Consider the following 20914-nt stretch of genomic DNA (forward strand, 5'->3'; position numbering starts at 1 on the left):
TAGTTTGGGATTCTTTGTACCTTGAGAGTTTAAGCTCAACATCCACTGACAGCAAATTTATATTCGGTGGATAGTCTAGCCAGTGGTTTTGATCATCTCATTTAAGCTATTGCAAGAAAGCAAAAAATAGCAACTGAAAACACAGGGACACAATAATGAACACTGAATACAGCCCAAGGATAATTAGATTTCCGGTTTGGATCATGTTGTCCAAACTCCGGCCAACATTCTCACCAGGCAGTCATTGGTAACTTCTGATGTCTGGAGGAACGTGCATGTAACTACTAGGGACATTGCATTGACATTTATATTTATGATCATAGTGCCAAGCACATCAGTCAGAGATATTTTTTTTTAATGAATACAATGGTTTTATCTTTATAGGCTGCATTTTTGCCAGTAAATAAATGTGTGCACTCCATTCCCAAGCTCTAGTTTGTTTCCATCTGTCCATATCATTATCCCAGGAAGATTGATTGCAGAAAGTTTTTCCAAATATCATTTCACTTTAGATTCCTCCAGGCCAGCCTGGTAATCTTTAGATCCAAACTTACTCGGTTGACATATTTAACCCACTTTCAAGTGGTTTATCTTGAAAGTGTATTAATGGTTAAATAACCTATAAAATATAACCTGAGACAGTCAGCCCATGCCTCTTTGGCAACCAGGTTGACAGGTGAAAATGCACAAACTGTCTGTGCAGATATTCCAGTAGGATGACAGATTTTTAACTTTTCAAAACTAAATATGCAGGAAGAAAGTGACATAAAATGGCAAGGTGTGAAAAACATCTTTGTATGCAGGTGTAAGACCTGAATAAATACATTTGACATAAACTTCACATAATATAAATTGTTTAAGTGAGAGGAACCAACACTGGTTCCTCAAATGAAACATTTTCTCCATTATAAATTGTCTGCTCTCTCAAGTCCTACTGTGACTATAACACTGGCTCACAGACGGTAGAACATTTTTAGACTCCTCTGTGATACTTGTGAAGTATCTTTCCAGATATTTTGGAATAATCCTCACTGATATAGCAGACATTGCCACAGATTCAAATACTCAGTTACTTGGAACAGTTACCAAAGGTGGAGTGAGGACTATGCAAACAAATGAGTCAAGGAAGGGTGTGTTTGGTCATTTTATAGAAAATTCATCTCTATAATCTCTATTCTATCTAAAAAAAAAAAAGGGTTTATCTACATTTATTTGATAAGCTGTAGATAGAGTTCAGGGCTGCCAGTCATTTTGACCAAGACTTTATAGCTACCTTGACCATCAGGAACAATTCTTTTCGCCAGTCAAATAGCAAGCCTGGGCTCCAAGTGGCCGACCTGTCAGCATTAGGAATCTCTTAACAGAAATTTTGTGACAAAAAAGTCCTAAAAAAGGCTGCAATTAATCCAAATCATTCAAATGCAAAAATTCTTGTGGTGCTTGAGACATTCATTATTCGTTCCATAACCATTTTCCTCTGTTTCCCCATGTTCTACACGGGACTATATTAATGATTTATAAAAAGAATGTTACAGATTCTTCATAAATAAAAAATGATACAAAGTAGGCCTCTATTCTGATCAATTACTTGATTTCTGTTACTGCATCCCCATTTGTTAAATTAATTTGACTCTGAAAAACATTTGCAGAGCATGATTTAAAACTGAATGGAACTGCAGGCCGCAGGGCAAAAATAATAATAAATAATAGGTCACTGAACTTCATGGGAAAAACTGCTGACAAAAAACATGCAAATACATAATAAACTGCTGGCAATGATCATTTGATACTGTCAGTTCTCTGAAACTCCTCCTCACTGTTTACCATACTGGACATAGACGAAGGGAGACACAGGGGTGAGAAAGGGTGAGACAGAGAAAGGTATGGTGAACTTTTGGCATTTGTCCTAATTTGTAAAGAGCACCAGCTGCAACTGGCACACATTCTTCCTCTCGGTTCTCCATACCACAATCCCGACTTCCTAGTTCCACCACGTCGATGATTCTGTTTGACCGCCCCTTATTGAGAGCACATGTATCGGACATGTTTTCATAACCCCAAATCATCATGCGAGCGAGCGAGTGGGTTTTTTTTCCCTGACCCTTTTCTGATTCTGTGGGGATTCGAAGAAATACTGTGATTCTATTCATTCTGTGCGAGCTGCTCTCTTTGTCCATTCTGTTCAAATAAATTCAATCAGAGTATACGGCGTACCAGTGTTAATACACGTGTGATCAATTCAGTGGCCTGATCCAGGTTCAGACAGTTAAAATTCATGCCGCTTGCACAGAACAAACTGAATGTGTGAAAATGAATCTACAAGCGAGCTGACAAACACTTTATTCTGTTACTTTCCCCTTTTTCCAGTGACTGGAGTTAATCCTTCAGAGAAGAGTATTAGAGCCAAGCAGCCTGAACTGATAACAATCAGTATAAATGACAACACAAATCCCTTTCCAGCAAAGTGATTACAAACTTCCATTTAGTAGCCGACGTGTGTCTGGTTGTAATTCGCGGTCCTAATATTGGCTTAGAAAAGAACTGACAATATAACAGCTTTGTTCAGCAAAGCTTTGACTCGCAACAATTCCTCAGTAATACATTTAAGGTGTTTGAAAACCTCAAAGTTGCTGATCTGAATGTTGGAAATCATTCAATAATTTTGATCAAATACTCAGAATGAATAAAATGAATTAGCATTTTTGGAGTAAGAGGAATAAACAGGAAATGGATATTCATACCAACAGTGATTAATTTGAATAAATGTGTTGTTGATCCTGTAGTCTGCTCATAATCCTGCTAATATTTTGGCTGCTTGCCTTTTGCATCAGAATTTGGTACCAGTCTCACAGAATCTTATCAAATTATCCATGTATCCAAGTGTTGTGTGGGCAACACTTGGATACATGGATCTGTTATTTACTTGCTTTATTGAACTATTATATGTTACTGCTACCTCCCTATTTGGGAGACTATTTGCATCAAATTATCGATTACTTTAAGCCTTTTCAGATACTTCCACAACACTTCTTGATCTATTAATTCTTAAAGAAATTAGTATGAATCACAGACATTGCTTGATAAAACATGTAATATGGAAGCATCATACTTAGGACATTTTGATACAAAATCGTAATTGTTCTATATCTTATTCTAACTCTTCCACTAGACCAAGGGTGGGCTATTAATTTGGCTGGCAGGCCACATTTCTTATTTAATTTTTATGCTCGGGCCAACTAGGTATCATGTAAATTGAACAAAATGAAAATTGCAATTTCAAATATTTACATTTTGTGGCATTTTATTTCAACTTTAAAATCATGAATGATCATATAAATGTATGGACATTATTTTGTATGTCATCATCCATACAAAATTAAACAAAAGGGAAAAAATAAGGAGTTTTTAAGTTCAATATTGACTGAAAATACTTAAAATATTCAAAGAAAATAGTTTGGCGGGCCAGATAAAAAAACAAAACGGGTCGGATGTGGCCCGCGGGCAATGAAATGCCCAGATCTGCACTGGACTGCTCTAGTACTACACTGGTTATGAGTCACTGCTCTCTGACCTATTGATCATCTGAAAATAATTCAATGAATAAATAAAAATCAGCTTAGTTGCAGCTGTGCTTGAGTTGTGCTGGTATGCAAAGGACAATTGCAGATGCTTGTGAGGGAGAGGTTAGAACCCAGAAAGCCCATGATACTACCTCATTCAACAGACAAACTTGATGTACATTTTCTCTGTAATGATCTGGACTATGATTGGTTATACCTCAGGGTAGCGAGATATTGTTTCTGCAAATATGAGGATCAGTAAAATAAAAAGAGAAACTTCATTTGCACCCAAATTGTGATCAGAATTAGTTTATCCGGACAACACTTTTCAGCAAAATCCTCAATTAGACGGATGGAAATCACTCACTTTACCCACTGCTCAACCAAAACTGTGACAAAACAAAAAAAAAAAAATACAAATCATGGATGGATTATCAGGTGGCCTTTCAATTAAACAGAAACATTACAATCATAAACAGATTCCAATTGTACAACTATACTGTATTCTATCACAGATAATCGCAAACAATTCAGTCTTTATCCACAGTGTCTGACTCTGATTTCATCAGATTCAACCATTTGGTGGATCTGTATATCAGTAGAAATGCACTATAAATACTTTAGGAGCTATGGACCTGTCCAGATTAATGTCATCACTCATAATCAGCAATACTTTCAAAATAACTGCCAAACTTTGCTTTTGAAAAAAACAACAAACAAATAATTTCTATAAATGTGGCAGAGTATAGTCACAGATTGCTGTATGACTACAGTTAATCCTTTAACAATGACATTTTCCACAGATATTAATTGAATTCTGGCCACGAGTGAATTAATTGAAAATGCAATAAATGTATCACTTTTTCCCGAAAAGTTGAAGTAAGACATTTTATTGTAAAATCATTTGTTACTAGTTGGTGTCTAAACTGTCAAGCAAAACATTAAAATCACTGCAGGATACTGCAGGATCCTGTGTATCAGTAGTTTGGGTGGTTTTGTATCAGCAAAACATCAAAATGAAACAATTAAAAGCATGTAACAAAAAGAAAAACGAATGTAATGTAATGTATGTAATGACTTAAAAGAATTGTAATAAAATATTTGTTTGCAATTGACATTTTCAAACCTTTATGATGATGTAGTCAAGTAAAGCAATGAAAAGTTGTTGTTTTTTTACAAAGAATTAGAGTTCCTCGCTTTGAATGAGAAACTGTTAAAAACTCTCTACAATCTAAGCAAATCCAGAGGAAGGCAGAAATTATCTGTCTTGATTAGAGCATACGGCATGGAGCGGAAGAAAAACGGAGCAGCACAGAGATAAGAGGCTTGCCAGAACACAGCAGGAGGCACGGAGACATGGAATGAGGTAAGAAAGACAGAGGCTAATTCAAGAGATAATGAGCCAGGTTGACCTCCAGAATGTCTGTTTTTAGTGCTGCTGTTGGCACCAGCGGTATCAGTAACCGGAAGGATCTCCCTTCCTGTCCACAGTAGTCGTCGCCAGCACCTCCACTCCCTCTCACTGATAGTCCTGTCTCTGATGTGTCCTGTTTGCAGGAATTTACACAGACCTTTGTCCAACATGAATGAGAACTGCTAGGTTGTGAGGCGCCTTCTTGATGTTATTCTAACTCAAAGGATATGTTTTTGCTTATGTTAACGTGGCGGAGGCAAAGAACGGTGGAATCTTCAACGGAAATGTTTGGCGGTGATCCCAGAGCGAGATAATCGGTCACCCTTCGAAACACGAACGTCACCTTCAGGCTTCAAAAAGGAGGAAAAAAATTGGAATGTGACTCTTCGCCGTTCCTAAATGTAGATGCAGCCAACACTGAGATAAAATGACTTGGTAACACCTACTGCTTAAAACCTAGATAGCAGAATACAGAAATATCAACCTGCATTTATCTACTAGGTGCACAGTTTGGTTGCGATATGACACACTTGAGTCACCGCAATCTGCAAGTATTGCCACTACTGAAGCAACAGTCACAAACTTTGGTTTGTGTAAATTAAAAAAAAATAGCCCTTTTTTTTCTTACATTTTGCATCAAAACTCCTGAATGATGATCATCAACTTTTTTTCCTTGGCTAAAAGAGTTCACCTCAAGCCTCATCATCTTAATTCAGTGACCTCATCACGTGCTTGGTAAATTAAAAACTGGATAAAACATGGATTTTATTGCGTCCTTTGGAAAAAAGTTTAAGCAAAAATGAATGAGAGATTCTGAAAACCATTTGGCTCTGGACAATAATTTGGCCCTACCAGGGGAAACCACAGCCCATCAAACCCCAGGCTTATAACCAGAGTAGGGAGTGTGAAATGCGACACACTGAGGTGTTGTAGTTTGCTGCTGGTTCTGCTGGCGTCTCCACCACATCAAAGTAAAGCCGACTACAATGGCCTCCCATGAGGGCAACATGATTAAGTTTGATGTGGATCAACAATATCCGGAAAACTCCAGACTAAATGTACAGAGGCTAAAGAGGAGGCCTTCAATCGGAAGTTGGCTTTGAAACACGGTGAATCGAGGCAAATGGGCCCGGTGGGTTGAGGAAAAGATGGTTACTACAAACCAAGTTAACGCTCGTGAAGCGTTAGTGACGGCTCATTACGCCGGACCACCAAGGCAGCCAAGAGAAAAATGACAGAGAAGGGCAGACAAAAAGCTATAAAACCTTTTAACGTCATCAGATTTTACTTGATCTCCATGGTCTCAATGGTGCATTGTTAATATAAACAGGCTTATCACACCACAATGTTGTGTGTCTTTTGCCTTCACTACATTTATCCACTCCCTCTCCCTCAAAACTGATTACTACTGAAGAGTTAACCGTAGCGGCACACATTTGAACTGACTTATGTGATGTAAGCTATTTTGATTCATTTGAACGCATGCCTTTTTGTTTTGCATTACCGAAATATATTCCTCTACCAGGTCACTGGACAGACCAATAACTTGCAGGGAGTCTTTGCCCTGTACCTGACGCAGGATATGTGGGTTAGGTAACTCCAGGTTTTCACTTGGATGTATGATCAAAATATATGGTGTCAATGCCTTTCTGGCCAATCACCTCTCTCAGAAAACTATATCACTACATTCCTGGAATATTCCTTGGACCTCAGGAACCAAACATCACAACGCCCCTGACATTCTGTTTTTTTTCAGTTTTAAAAGCAAATATTTATATTGTTTACTCATTTTGTTTGCAATTTGTCTGGCCAACGAAGCATCATACCAGGTCTGATTAAGCCACTAAATATGTTGTTTTTACCGGTGGGGGTTGCAGAAAAGTAGCAGAATGAGAAGAAGGAAAGTGGTGAGAGTACAATAGTTATAGTGACCAAGGAGGCATAGAAATTGTATCCTTTCCTCTTCACCAGAGACGAAATTGGCAGCAATCAACAAATTGCAACTTTCCTGAAATAATTCAAGGAAATCAAAATAAATGCTGCAATTAATAGAAAATAAATAGCAAAGCATCTGTTTTAATTGCGCTGCTTGTAATTTTTTTCTACTGCAGTGATGAAAGTAGGAACTTAACTGAGAATTAACTACCCTGATGAAGTCAAGTGATTGCATCGATAGCTGCCTGAGGCCCAGTGAGAGTACGATACTGGCCATGTATATATTTGCTTGATCAGTAATATTCAATCTCTGCCTTTTTAGCAGAGCTGGTCCTTATAAACCAAGGACCAGCTACAGTTCCATGCAGGATTCTTGGTCAGGGTCACTGGCAGTAGAATTAAACTTAATGTGAGGGCACATGCAAAACAAAGCACAAGCACAGGGTGAAGCATGTAAAAACCCTACAATGAAACCCGATCGAATCCCATGGAGCCGCCGTGCCACACGGGTATCGCTAAAATGTGTTTATTTGGTTTAGCTGAGTAAAATCGCTTAAATATATCCTGGATATGTAAAACCTTGTTAGTGATACAGGATCCTGGCGTGTGTTATGGTTGGAGTCACCGGGATCTTGAACTGCCTTTTAGCGTTGAATGAAGTATTGCTAAACTCTTCCAGATTCTTTTACTAGTACTTTGTGATGTTATGCTGGTTTAAGGAACCAAAATAACATCAGGGAATTCGGAAACATGGTGGTTTTTCATTCAAAATTCAATGAGCAGTAGACACTAATACCAGACTCCTGTGACGCAACCATCTCCTCCTTCTCATTTCCTCCTTGGCGGGGCGCAGGGGCCCCAGAGAGGAAGCCACAGGTTCGGCAGCCAATCACGTGCTAGAAAGCTGTCAGATCCTTGTGGTTGCTATTGGCCCACATCAGAGCGAGGCGGCGAGACTCTGAAGGTTTTTTTATCCTCCAAAGCCACCAGGGATTCCCTCCAGCTGCTGCCATCTGTGCCCAGCCCAAAATGGTTACAGAATTCAACCATTAAAGAGGAAATGATCGGCAAGAAACACTGGATCTTTAAATAAACAGTGCGTCTCTCGGAACAGCACGTGCTTTGATGTCGGCGGGCAGCGCGCTTCGACTCGCAATTGTTTAATGTTTCCAAAATGCATCGACGTGCACACTCCTCTGTCTCCTCACACAGCAAGAAAACTCATTTCTGAGGAGAAATTATCCTCGTGGGATGCAGGGTGAGGTGAATCATGCTAACCATTATTCACTGAAACCACAGAGCAGCACGAAAAGACAACACCGAAGGCTTAAAGTGAGTTCACCGATTGATGAAGCACAAAGCCACAAATACTACGGGCGTGCAAAAAGCTGAATACCTGCAGGCCAAGCGATAATACAAATGAAAAAACACAGCAGGTCCGCTGAGCCGCAGAAAACAACTGAAATGTGATGATAAACAAGCATGTCAAGAAGCACCAGCTGAAATGTGTTTACCTTCAGGAAAAATGTGGCCAAAACCAATGAATCACTCCGTTCTCTGTGTCCAAAGTTAGCTGATAAATGATGACGGAAAGAGAAGGTAGATATGAGATTAATTCAATCTTAAATTCTACCTCGACAATGAAGTCACAAATAAAAAATTTCCAGGTCTGTTTGTGAACATATAACTTGAATTTAAGCATCACAACCCAGGCAGTCTGTACCTCCTCTCATGTAGACCTTCCACCATAACCATATATATGTTCTGCAATCACTATAATATGAGACAATCCGAGAACCATTTTATCTTAGTAATACATTTATGTAATAGCTCTAATAGCAATTATAAATACTCTCTTTCAGGAATAGTAGTGTTTAGTTCCTAAGCATACAACCAAAAATGCAAAAGCAAACTTAAGGGCTTCCTCATGTCATCGGTGTGATGCCGCAGACACACCACAAGCATTTGGTATTACACAAGCACATCCCCATTTGCTTACGAAATCGCGCTCACTTCAGAATACATTGAACAAGTTCTACATGTTGACATTTTTTTGGCTGAGGGAAATGTATAATTGAGAAACTCTGCACTTTAAACTATTAATTAAAGGGTATAGTGGGAAAGTTAGCTGAATGATTATCCTAACATTTTTCCAAACTTTAGAATTTTATAACAAACTTTGAGAGGTCAGAATGAAAACACTGACTAAGGAGCTATTTATCTAAAATGGCATTTTTCCAAAATCCGGTCCCAACACTAATTACTATGGTTATTAAACCACTACCTCATGTTCACACATCCTGTGTATGCATCACATGTGCTCTTGGTTTTCCTTCCAGGAGTTATAGCAACAGGTGAGAGCAGTCAGAGAGCCCATGTGAGCCGCACACCTCAGACACATACCTTAGAATCACAATCAGAATAAACCTACTATACTTACCTCATATACATTGCAATTCAGAGCAGAGAAGAGTCCAGGAGACTACCATTTGGCAGTCCAGTAAGTAACTAACTTAACTAAATAACTATCGAGAAACTTGTTGCAACTTGGTTGAGTGGTCACTTCTCACTTTCGACTACTGGTACTTCGGCTCTTTGGTGACTGAATTGCACTTTCTGTAAGTCCCTTTGCATAAAAGCGTCTGCCAAATGACTGTAATGTAATATAATGTAATGTAATAATGTTAAATACGCCTTAGAGAGCTGGAGTCCAAGCAAAAAGTTTCTATTTGCGCTTCGTAAAGAGCTTGAAATAATTTGTTGAATGTCACTCAAGTCACTATTGGTTCAATACAGACAGAACTATACATCACTGTATCCCTTTAAAATAAATTAGAAAACAGAGCACTGCGGAACAAGAGTCCCAGCAATACGATGCTGTGGTGAGTAGTGACGTTGCTCCATAATTTAGAGACATGTAGAGAATTTAAATGGAGGGAATATAATCTATTATGGGTGGCTGATGTCAAAGGCATCAAAGTATAAACCTGCAGCAACAGAACAAGTTTAATCAATCTCTGTTTAACCAAGTTGGTCAGATATGAATCGCTGCAGTCGAGGGAGATTACTTTTATCTCCTAAGGATTGATGCTTTTTTTGACAACAAGTCTGGAATCTCGATTTATGAAGTGGAAAGGTTTTATTCTCTATGTACTTCCTTTCAAAAGTGCAATTTGTCTTTATTGCTATTTTTGGAGCTTGTAAAGCTGCATCTGATCATCCATGTAGCCAGATACTGTGAGCAAGGACTTTTGGTCTAATGCATATTTTCACTGTCAAGGTAAAGGCATCCGTAACAGACAACTGTCAAGGCTTTCCAGCTCAAATTGCCGTATCAGACTTCAACTCAGTAAATGGTCATAGCCCAGATATAAGCTTGTTCACGGTCAAGGTATTCCAGAGAACATCTGCTTCAAACCAAAATGCACTCCTGACTCAAATGTAGAAAGCAGCTTTAAATCCTAGCTTTCCAAACTTTGTGGTTTATTTCATCCTGCCATTTTTAAGAAAAACACCTATTAAAATGCAATTAGGCTGTCATCTTCACCTGTTCCTTTTCCTATGCTTGTGCGAATGTACGCATGTACGATTGCACAGCGATTGCCGATGAGAGGACAAAGGCAGATGAATGTTGGTTATATCGTTTTCAAAGTAAACACAACTGCAAGTATCAGGGCCAGAAAAAAATGATGTCCTTACATTGCACAATCAGATGAAAACACAATCCCTGACATTCCGGTGGGTTTATTTTTTTTTCCCAAACTACTGTGTCTTTTTGGCAGATAAAGTAACCCACAGTGTTTACTGATATCATCTTTACAGGCATTAGAGCATGTAGTGGCTGAACACACTTAACGCTGTCACTTTTCATGACTGCCACCAAAGTTTTTGGTGCTGATTGTTTGTTTCTCTGCAGAAATACACAAAAATAGATAGAATCAAAAAATGGATGAATAAATCTACATTTTTCTACATCACACTTCAACAAATAATACTCTAAATAACAGACTTTTGTGATGTCATGTACAACAAATGTGTAGAAACATACAAGCAAGCATTAAGGTTCTGCCTCTGTAAGGTTCTGAAGGTTAACAATATCTTCTCAGTTAAAAGATCACCTTGTCATGATTTCATAGGAGCGTTTACAAATGAACGGATCATGTGATAATAATGTATGCATTTTCAAAATTAGATTAAAAACTTGCATTCTGTTGCAATGGGAGTTAAGCTGGATTAACAAGAATCTTCCATCCTTTTTCACAAATGACATACAATTCACCAGAAGAATGGGTTTGTGTTGTGAATGGAAAGTAAGACCGGGCAGACACTACAGCGTGGCCACCAGACAGTCTATGAGAACGAGCAGGACACTGCCAGGATGCTTTCCTGGCAAATTATAGGTCTAGGATGATAACCCCTGCATGTTTACACACCAAGTCTAGTTGTGCCAGTAAATTATAGTACAACATTTTTATTTATAAACACCATGGTTGTATTTTAAGTAGTCTAGCAGCAGCAAGGCTAAGGCACTTACATCTGTATGAGAGGCTGCCATGGTCGAACAGAAGCATTTCACATTGCAAAGTAGAGCACATATTGCAAGGATCTGGATAAGGTTAAAGTGTTTATAGCAGAAGATCCAAAGCACTACTTGTTCTTTTGAAACTACGGACATCTCAGCTGGTAAACCATGCCAGCTGGCAACAAGACGCTGAAAAAGGAAAATGTTGTTTATGAGGAAATTGTGTGACATAAATAATATGTAAGCCCTCTTTGGCCTCACAGTGGAAACCTGGCAGTTGTTGGCTTCCTCTTCTACTTATCAAGACTGCCCAGCAGACGGGGGCCACCATGCCAAGAGGTCATGGTCACTTTGTGTTATCGTACTGTGACTCTGTCCTCCACACAAACAAGACGGAGCTGGAATGATAAGACAGGACAGAGTAACAAAGTCGAAAAATAGAAACAGCATCAACTTCCTGGCATTAGACGATGATGCATGCTTGGATGCAAAGAAAAACAGAGGGCTACTTTCATGGGTGGTTATAATTAGATGAGCAATTGCACACAGACAGAAGGAGTAAGACAACAAAGTGGAAAAAGGGAGAAGGAGAAACTGGCTTCTATGGTGTCGGTTGAAGAGACAGAAATGTACCCCCTTCCCTCCCCCAGAAGCCGCACTAACTTACTTCACAATATTATCAATGGCAGACCCTGCATTAAAAACAAACTGGCTTCAAACTGAATGACCGGTGTGACATAGACAGCAGACATATGTGCTATGGAAACACAGACAGGCTTGTTGAATCAGTACAAATAGAAACATTATAAACAGAATATTAACAGAAGATCCATAAAAAAAGAGAATCCACTTAAACCCCTTAGGTATGATATATAATATAGTTGGGTATCAGTTTACTCACTGGGCGTGGATGCCTGTTTTGGACAATCTGGTTGTCATTTGCATGCAAGTAAAAGAAAAAGGAAATGTCACATTTGCAGATTGTCATGACAGGACCACTGAGAAAAAATAAGTACAGGCTGAAATTGAAGCTTTCACCGGTCAAATTTGTGGGAGAAGCAGCAGTATAAAAATCTCTGATGATACCAAGGGAGCGAGAGAATGCTGATAAAAAGCTGTTGCGCCTAATGTTTGCCTGAAGATGAGGGGAGGAGAGTGACGGTGTGGTCGTTGAAGCCATGAAATATGTGAGATGGGATCCAAGGCATAACGTCTCTTCAAAAAAGGATCAGGATAAACACTAAAAACATCTGCTCCTCAGATTCAAGACTGACATATGTCAACCTGTGCTGTCAAACGATTATGAATAGAAACGTTTTGAATTACGATAAAAATATAATGAGTAAATCTAAATCGAATCCATACCAAATCTCATGGCTGTCCATGTTAAGATGTTCAAGCCTTCATCAAATTAGAGGACTGACAGACAACTAATGGTTTACCTGGAATCTTTCAGCTTGCTGTGGTCCAAACTCTATTAATTGCTGGGTTAGTGTATACATTTAAACACCCTTTACATACAAATAAAACAGTTGCAGTACTAATAGAGTTCATCTTAAAGTGGCAGTGGTACTACATGAAGCAACAGAGCATATGATTATTCATGCCATCCTATATGTATATACCATGTCCATTTGTATATACTATTCATATCGTACTCTATATATCATGTCTATACGCTATGTATATAACTTGTCTATTTATATTCCTGGACATACTGCGAGCTCTCGTGCAAAATTTCATTGTGCCTGCACAATGTCAATTAAAAATCTTGACTCTCGAATCTATTACAAGACATAACAAACCCGCACCAGAACACCCCCATAATAGCACTGTCCTCCATCACTCTCAGGTCTGCCGGCGGGGCCAGTTTCAGCCCTCCAACTGTCCCCACACACATGCACACTACAGAACACACTGAGACAGGTGACTCCCTTAATTAAAATATCTGCTTACATCATCATTTTAATGTATGTGGTCTCCCTTAATTCTGTTACATTTAAACTACACCTTCCTAACATGTGCTGTCATATGGGTGATTTTATCCATCTCTATTCCGCTTCAGGTTTGCATGCTTAATTACATGTTTTACAGTAATTCCTTTACCAAGCATTTCTTCGAAATGTAGTTTCTCTTGTAACACTTATTATAGCCTCACTGTTAGTTTCGCAATTTTTTTCTCAGTCTTACATTTTCTACTCAAGGTCTTGTGTAAAGATTTCATCTGTAATCCAAACAATTGTGATGGAGGCTGCGGTCTACACGGCTTAAAATTCATCATGTGTGTTATGATCCTACATCTGTGGCAAGTGATAGCTGTGTGCCAAACATGAGAGCTTTCAACACATGCACCATATATACAGTATATACATACATACATGCATACATGCATACATATAATCGTGTTTCAACATCATTCTTTAAACCCAGTAGTCTTAACCACTACCTGTTTTCCCAGGCCCCTAAAATATGCACAATCACTGCTGACCACATTTTCTGACTTTATACTTTATGGAAAAAATTTGCCCCTCTCTTGCATCATGAGGAAATATAGATATAACCTTAACAAGTGTGCACACATTCGCACACACACAAACACATACACACACACACAAACACACACACCAAAGCACACACCATTGGACCAGGACTCTTGGTGACATCTTGCTCCAATTTGAGGGAGGTTGTGTGATTGGCCAGCTCTTTCAGATCGTTACCAGCACAGAAATTCCCTCCTGCAGGAGACCACAAAATTACAAAGTAAGGCGGCTGGAAAGTCAGAGAGGAAGGGAAAATGATGCAGATGAAAAAAACAACAAGTAAAGCTGGAGTCTTCAGGATCTCAGGCCTGCAATTTGGATAGCAGTTTGTTTCAGGCTGGCTGGTAGGCAAATGCCTCTTTCCTCAAGAGCCTCAGCGCAAGACATATGAAAATGTGTTCATACGTATAATAGTCTCCACAGAGGAGGACTAACACGATGATATTGCCACCCCTTGATACATTTCAAGGTCCAACAAAAGGCTTAAAACATTTTGTCACAGACTCAATCTAGGTCTCGTGAAATCAAGCCCTTTTTACTAAATGTTACAGCCATAAATATGATAATTAACCATGCAAGAGACAGTCATCAAGAGGAAAATTTGTTAACAGCTTTGGGTCATTTCACCAAAAGTGCGTCATGCTGTTTATAGGAGCAGTAATCTGACAGGGGTCTGTCAACGTCTGTCCTCCTGACATGAAAAAAGGAGATGCCGTAGAAAGCCTCAACTAGGTGAGCTTCAATTTGAATAATTCATAACTAATGCTATGTTTTGGTGTTTTCATTACCTCTCACTAGAAAAATGAGCAACTGAGTGATGTACTTGTAATGTTGCTGCTTTCATGAACTACAACCAAAAGGATTTATTTATCATTCAGGCCTATTTTACATATAGTCTAGGACTTCATTCAAAGATTATAGATACCTTAAAATGGCCACAAATGACGGAACACACTGGAAAACATCTTTCTGTGTAGATATGCCTTACCAACTGTAAGAAAAAATCGGGAACTTTACATGCCTTTTTATTCAATTAGTATCTAACCAAATATTCAACTAAATTTGGACAGAATTTAGTTGGCTGTTGCTTAGCAACCACAGCAAATTAATCTTTCTAAGTCAAATTAGCTCATTTTAATCAAAAGCATTCGGTAGATAATACCAAAGGGTGTATTTGTTGTTTGTCATGATATAATGATGCTTGAAGTTTGAAGTTTATAGTATAAATGAAGTTTATGATATGCAGGTGTGCTGAGGATCACCTCATTAAGCCTGTGTTAAGCCTTTTATGGCAGGTCACCAAGAAAAAGTGATGGCACATAATAATTTATCCTTTATTAATCCCTCATGGCGAAATTCATTCTCTGCAACTAAGTCATCATGGATGAACCATGAGCAGTAGGCTGCCGTCCACGAGCGCAGTTTGGGGTTCAGTCTCACTTGACACACTGGGAGGAGCCAGGAAATCGAAGTAGGAATGTTCGGTTCCAAAGACGATTTCTCTGCCTCCTGCGTCTCATATTAGTTCCAACAAGGCTGCACAACAATTATTTTGCTCAAAAAAAATAAAAAAAACCACTGACTGTAGAGTTCTCTTTATAATTTCTGATACACTAGGAAGATGTGTGAAAACACAAGATGTAGTTTGTTAATTACCCATTTATTCATTTACACACGGGGTTGGCGGGGTCTTCTGCATTTATTTTGAGCCACCAACTGTTGACTGCATTGGGATAGAACCTACAGTCTGCTTCTGCTTTTTCTATTCTTACCATCACTGTTCGGCAATCAAAGTCATTTCTCAAAGGTCAACTTAGTCCACCACATGGATGATAGCGCTACAATACTGTTGCCCAGTTATAACCCGAGACTCAATGATTAGGTGTGGCATAACCGTGAAATACTGATCACAGCCTGTACAAATACCCCCTCATTGTAAAGAGTGGCATAAACAGCAGGATGGTGTCACTAGCTACTTATGCCTGCTCTGTTTAACTTCCATACAGTGTCATAGCCTCAGTTCAAGAAGTGTTTTTTTTTCTCAAAATCAGGATGAAATGTATACAAGGACAGCAGCAACGTTCAAATTAGATTCACCTGTATTCTGTCTAAGTGTAGCAGCACAGCTTGGAAGACATCTTGATTGTGCCTGACCACAAAAGCCAGTAGTTGTCTGAAAACAACCATTCACTCTCTCATTCACACACTTGGGCAATTTTGCAATTTTTTTCCAATTAACCCCCTGCATATTTTTGAACTCTGAGAGGGAAACCACAAGGGAAGGGAAGAACAGAAGGGAAACCAGAGGATGGTTTCAAAGTCAACAATCAGAGGAATCAAGAAGATGTTTCTCACTTTCCAACAGGGATATGAAATTAACAAAATAATAAGAGTGCACATTAACAGTAAAGTGCAGTTAACAGTAAACAAATAATGAACATTAAACCATAACGTGCAAGCAGATGCAATCTACTGGTACTCAGATGAAAGGATGACAGATTGAACAGCATAAAAACCTGAAATGTATGAATATATATCATTTGAATTTTAAAATAGAGAGGAGCAGAAGAGTTATCTGTACAGTTTAGTGCTAAAACCGGTTAGTAAGTAATATCACACAAGGGCAGGTGAGAAAATTAAGTGGATTTGAAGGTGGTGGCTGGCGTCGCTCACATTGGTAGACACTCTGTGGTTGAGGCTGGTGGTGTGAATGTCTTTCAGCGAGGGGAGCGGGGCACCAATCATCCTAGCAGCTGTGTTCACGATGCGCTGCAGAGCTTTTCTGTTGTAAATGCAGCTTCCGCCCCACACAGCGATACAGCTTGGGGTTTGCAAAGGAAGTTGAGGCTCTGCTATGCCTTCTTCCCCAGTGATGTAGCGTTGATGGTCCAGCAGAGGTCCTCACTGATGTTCACTCCCAGGAATTTGGTGCTGCTCACTCTCACTACAGCAGCGCTGTTGATGACCAGAGGGGGTGGTTGGTTTGGCCTCTCCGGAAGTCGACCGACATCTCCTTAGTCTTGCTGGCTGTTGTCGCTGCACCACGTGGTTAGAAGGTCGACCTCCTTCCTGTAGTGGGTCTCATCGTCCTTGACCAGAGTTGTGCCGTCCGCAAACTTCGCCATGTGAATGGTGCTCTAGGTTTGTGCGCAATCATGGGTCATCAGGGTGAAGAGCAGGGGACTGAGTTCACTCTGCTGAGCGTGATGCTGCTCGAGATGTTGTTGCCGACTCATACTGCTCGTGGCCTCTCACAGAAGAAGTCCAGCAGCCAGTTGCAGAGGCTGTTGCAGGTTGATGGTGTTGAACGCTGAACTGAAGTCTAGAAACAACGTTCTCATAGAGGTAACCCACACAGACATAGGGAGAGCATACAAACTCCACACAAATATGTGCCTTTTGTTGGAATTGCAGGGCCAACTATCGAGCCAAACAACCATTCACTCTAATTCACAAACATTACGGCAATTTTCCCAATTAAAGTCCTGCATATTTTTGGAATATGGATGGAAACCAGAGAACATCCAAACGCCACAAAGACAGGGTCCCTGTGGGAATCAAACCAGGCTCCTTCATTCTGTGAGGCAGAAGCACCACTGGGCCACCATGCCAAAAATCTGCAGAAATCAAATATTGTTATATAAATATAAGAGCTGAGAAAAAATATCACGTTGGCACTAATTTCAATTAAATGGACTCCTTAAAATTTAAAAACGTAGGTAAGCTCATAACACCGGCAGGCTTCTAATCACACCCGAAGGTGGAGCAGCATTGCACGCTGACCTGCTGAAAGAAATGTGCATCAGAACGATTAGAATCAAATCAATTGCTGTGGGAATCACACAACCACTGCTTTCAGTTCAGCTGCATAATGTGCAACTCATTGCTCTATTTAAAAAGGGCTAATTATTCTTTAACACGACGATTTCCATTCCCAGCTGGGATCGGTGGCCATCAGCAGCCATCTGGGGAAGTACCTGAGTCGTTTAAACAAGGTGGAGACTTGTGCCTCTTGAGGCCATTTTATGTGAGAGAACGGTTGATCCAGGTTGAAGACATTATTTCCAATGAATAAAGGAGTTCATTCAGTGTCTGATGATTATTTTTAGAGGTATTATGAGCCAGAACATTATTCCTGCTTAGAGCAGCTGACACAGTCCAGATCACCTCACATGTGCCTCTTTTTCCCAAGGTTTGCCATTCATTGGACCTCACTTCTGATCTGTTGAGTCAAAGATATAAAACATTTACATTCTTTTTAATATGTCTATACACGTGTATTCCATAATTTTAGTTTTTTGTTATTTCATATTTTTTGGATTTTTTTTGACAATAGTTTTTGTGCTTGAAATCATTTTTCACTGTGATTGTATGTTGCTCCATTTGATAATAACCGAACCAATGGTTAACAGCACAGGAAGGACAACCAAATTCAGACACTGTAGAAACTCTGAGACCAATTCCATGTTCTAAGAATTCTTGGAATACTTGGGGGAGAGCCAGGGGGAGTTGTTATTATCCAAGAAAATTAATCCAGATTAAAAGAAGTCTTTTGGCTTTTCCTGGTGTAACTGATGAAGAAAGGCTTCACAGTTATTATCAGATTGCAGAACAGTTTATTTTTGCTGTTTTATATAATAAATACTTAATTTGCTGATTAGTGTAATTGGAATTTTAATTAACAAAGAACAGCAGCCAGGCACTTGCCTTCTCAGTGAGTACAGTCAGAGGAGATGCATTTGTGCTCTCCAAGAGCAGAGGTTTCATAACATTTACCTAATACGAATCCACTCTGGAGAAAAAGGTGACTGAGGGCACCATCCTCCTAAAGTTCCTACCTATCACATGCAGGACGGCCACATTCAAGGCTAGGTCATTGTTGAAGGCCTCCAGTTCCTTCAGCAGACGCCGCGCTGTCTCCTGGTTCACCGCATTACGCACCTCGGGCGGTTTATAGCCACGGTAACCACGGACACCCTGCGCTCCGAGACGACAGTCTGTCCTGCAACTTACGACAGATAATGAGGACGACGCACAGTAGGCAAGAATTGAGCCGCAGGACACCGAGAGAGGTTGACCCGCAGACCTTTTGTTTGTTTTTTTTTTTTGTTAAAACCTCACAATAGGAGGGACGGAGATGGAATGTAAATCGTCTCATGTGGACAGACATAATAACAGAAAGGGACACACAAAATGAGAGATCATCCGAGTTGAGGTGAGACACATCAAATGTACTATGTGGTTGCTGGAGAGTCAGTGATTGCGGCTGTGAGTTTTCAGCAGGCAGTTGATCCAACATTGTTTAGGGTCATCAAAGGGACACCAAGTGTCCACCGCAACCGAAGGCAATTGCACCCAAGAGGGAACAGCAAGGAAAACAAAGCTACTGGGGCTTAAACCCAGATCAGCCAGTCTATTGTAAAGGAGGAGGGAGCCAATAAGACGGAAAGAGCAAGCGATTTGTCCCAGGCAACCTTTGCTACACGTGTTACACCTTAAATAATCACACCCGACAAAAAAAGTCCAACTGCATTTCAGCATGTGATTTGTTTGTTGAATTGCAACACACATGTGTGTATATAGAATTACAAAGGGGGCTTGGACATTTAAAATGTCCCTGACTCCTGAGGAGCGGGTTATCTTGTTCAATTTCACTTGTAGTTCAAATGTGAAAAGGTCAAGCACAAGTGAATAGGGTCCTTTTTAAACCAAAGGTTTGCAGATATCAGACAATCTGTGATATTGATCATCACATTCAGTCACTGTCTTATGAGGAGTATGAGTCAGCAATAAGAAAAATGAAAAGATGAAGTCTCATAAATCGAGATTTATTCAATGATATTTCAGCATTCATTCCTGCAGTCACCTACTTGTTCACCGATGCTTATGTGCATTCTTGCTCCAGTGCATTTGTGCGCTTGTTAGAAGAAAAACGAGAAAAGCATGAGGCAGCATTCTGAGGAACCCAGTGTCTAGAGGAGAAAATGTATTTCTTTTGAATGAGTTCACAGTATTATCAAAGAGTTGGTAAAGATTTGTGTCTTGCATCCATCCATTATCTACCGGGGTACACCTAAAACTGCTTGCCAGTAGATTGCAGATATGTCATGCTATCCAAGAATATAGTATATTGGAATAAATAATTTACCTGTAATGCTACCCATGTTGTGAGGTAAAAAAAAATGTTCAAATCACACAACCATGTAAATAAGGTCACTGTCTGTGCTCATTGGAAACTTAGTATTTGGAAAACAAACAAAAAAATACAGTGCCGCCACGCTACTCACCAGGACAAACCTTGCACCCACAAGTTAGATATAATCAATAATTCACAAGATTCGGGATTGCATCGTAAGAGAATGCATTGCCGCTTTCATTCACAAATTTATTTAGCGTTTTTTTCCTTTTCTTTTTTTGTGGTGAATGATCATATTCTAGGGCCCAAACTAAAGACAGCATGCATGATCGAAGCGCAGGTGAGACTCTGACCGGCACGGGGGGCTCCGGCTGCCCCCCTCCGCTGGCGGCGCGTTATTGCACTTCCCACAAAGCTTTTCCTGCGTTTCGAACCCGATTTACTGCTGAAGGACTTATCCGGCAATAAACTCCTTCATGCCGCAACTGCAGAACTTTTACGCGGATGGAAAGCAGTTTCTGTTGATGACCATGTCCGAATAAGTTTCCTAAACATAAATAATTCGGTTTCGAAAAAAAAAAAAATCTAAAAAACGACTGATTTATTTTCATGTAGAGGATTTATGGAAAGGATATTGCCATAAAAAAAAAATGAGTAGCCTTTAGCAATTGTTAGCTTAGAGTAAAGAGACTCCAGGGGCTGTCATGTCACTATGACGTAATGGTGGTGTCACCGTGACGTCATGGTACTCAATAGGAGTAGTAACTCTGAAAGAGCTGCAGAGGGCGGCTGTTAACCAAGCTAAAA

At 39.7% G+C, this 20914-nt stretch overlaps 1 protein-coding gene across 1 annotated transcript in view; it reads right to left on the minus strand.

Annotated features, from left to right (window-relative positions):
- LOC147232118 (uncharacterized) overlaps window positions 1-20135 on the minus strand; it is a 22936-nt gene extending 2801 nt beyond the window's left edge. Inside the window, 8 exon segments of the mRNA XM_086151641.1 lie at window positions 1274-1317; window positions 1319-1356; window positions 1825-1828; window positions 13243-13315; window positions 14065-14166; window positions 18810-18920; window positions 18923-18979; window positions 20120-20135. Coding sequence (XP_086007767.1) covers window positions 1274-1317; window positions 1319-1356; window positions 1825-1828; window positions 13243-13315; window positions 14065-14166; window positions 18810-18920; window positions 18923-18979; window positions 20120-20135 — 445 coding nt within the window.
- Window positions 20136-20914: the final 779 nt, after the last annotated feature.

This window comes from Fistularia commersonii, chromosome 8 (assembly GCF_037954325.1).
Source record: "Fistularia commersonii isolate RoL2024-O1a breed Wild chromosome 8, RoL_Fcom_v1.0, whole genome shotgun sequence".
Classification (NCBI taxonomy): Eukaryota; Metazoa; Chordata; class Actinopteri; order Syngnathiformes; family Fistulariidae; genus Fistularia; species Fistularia commersonii.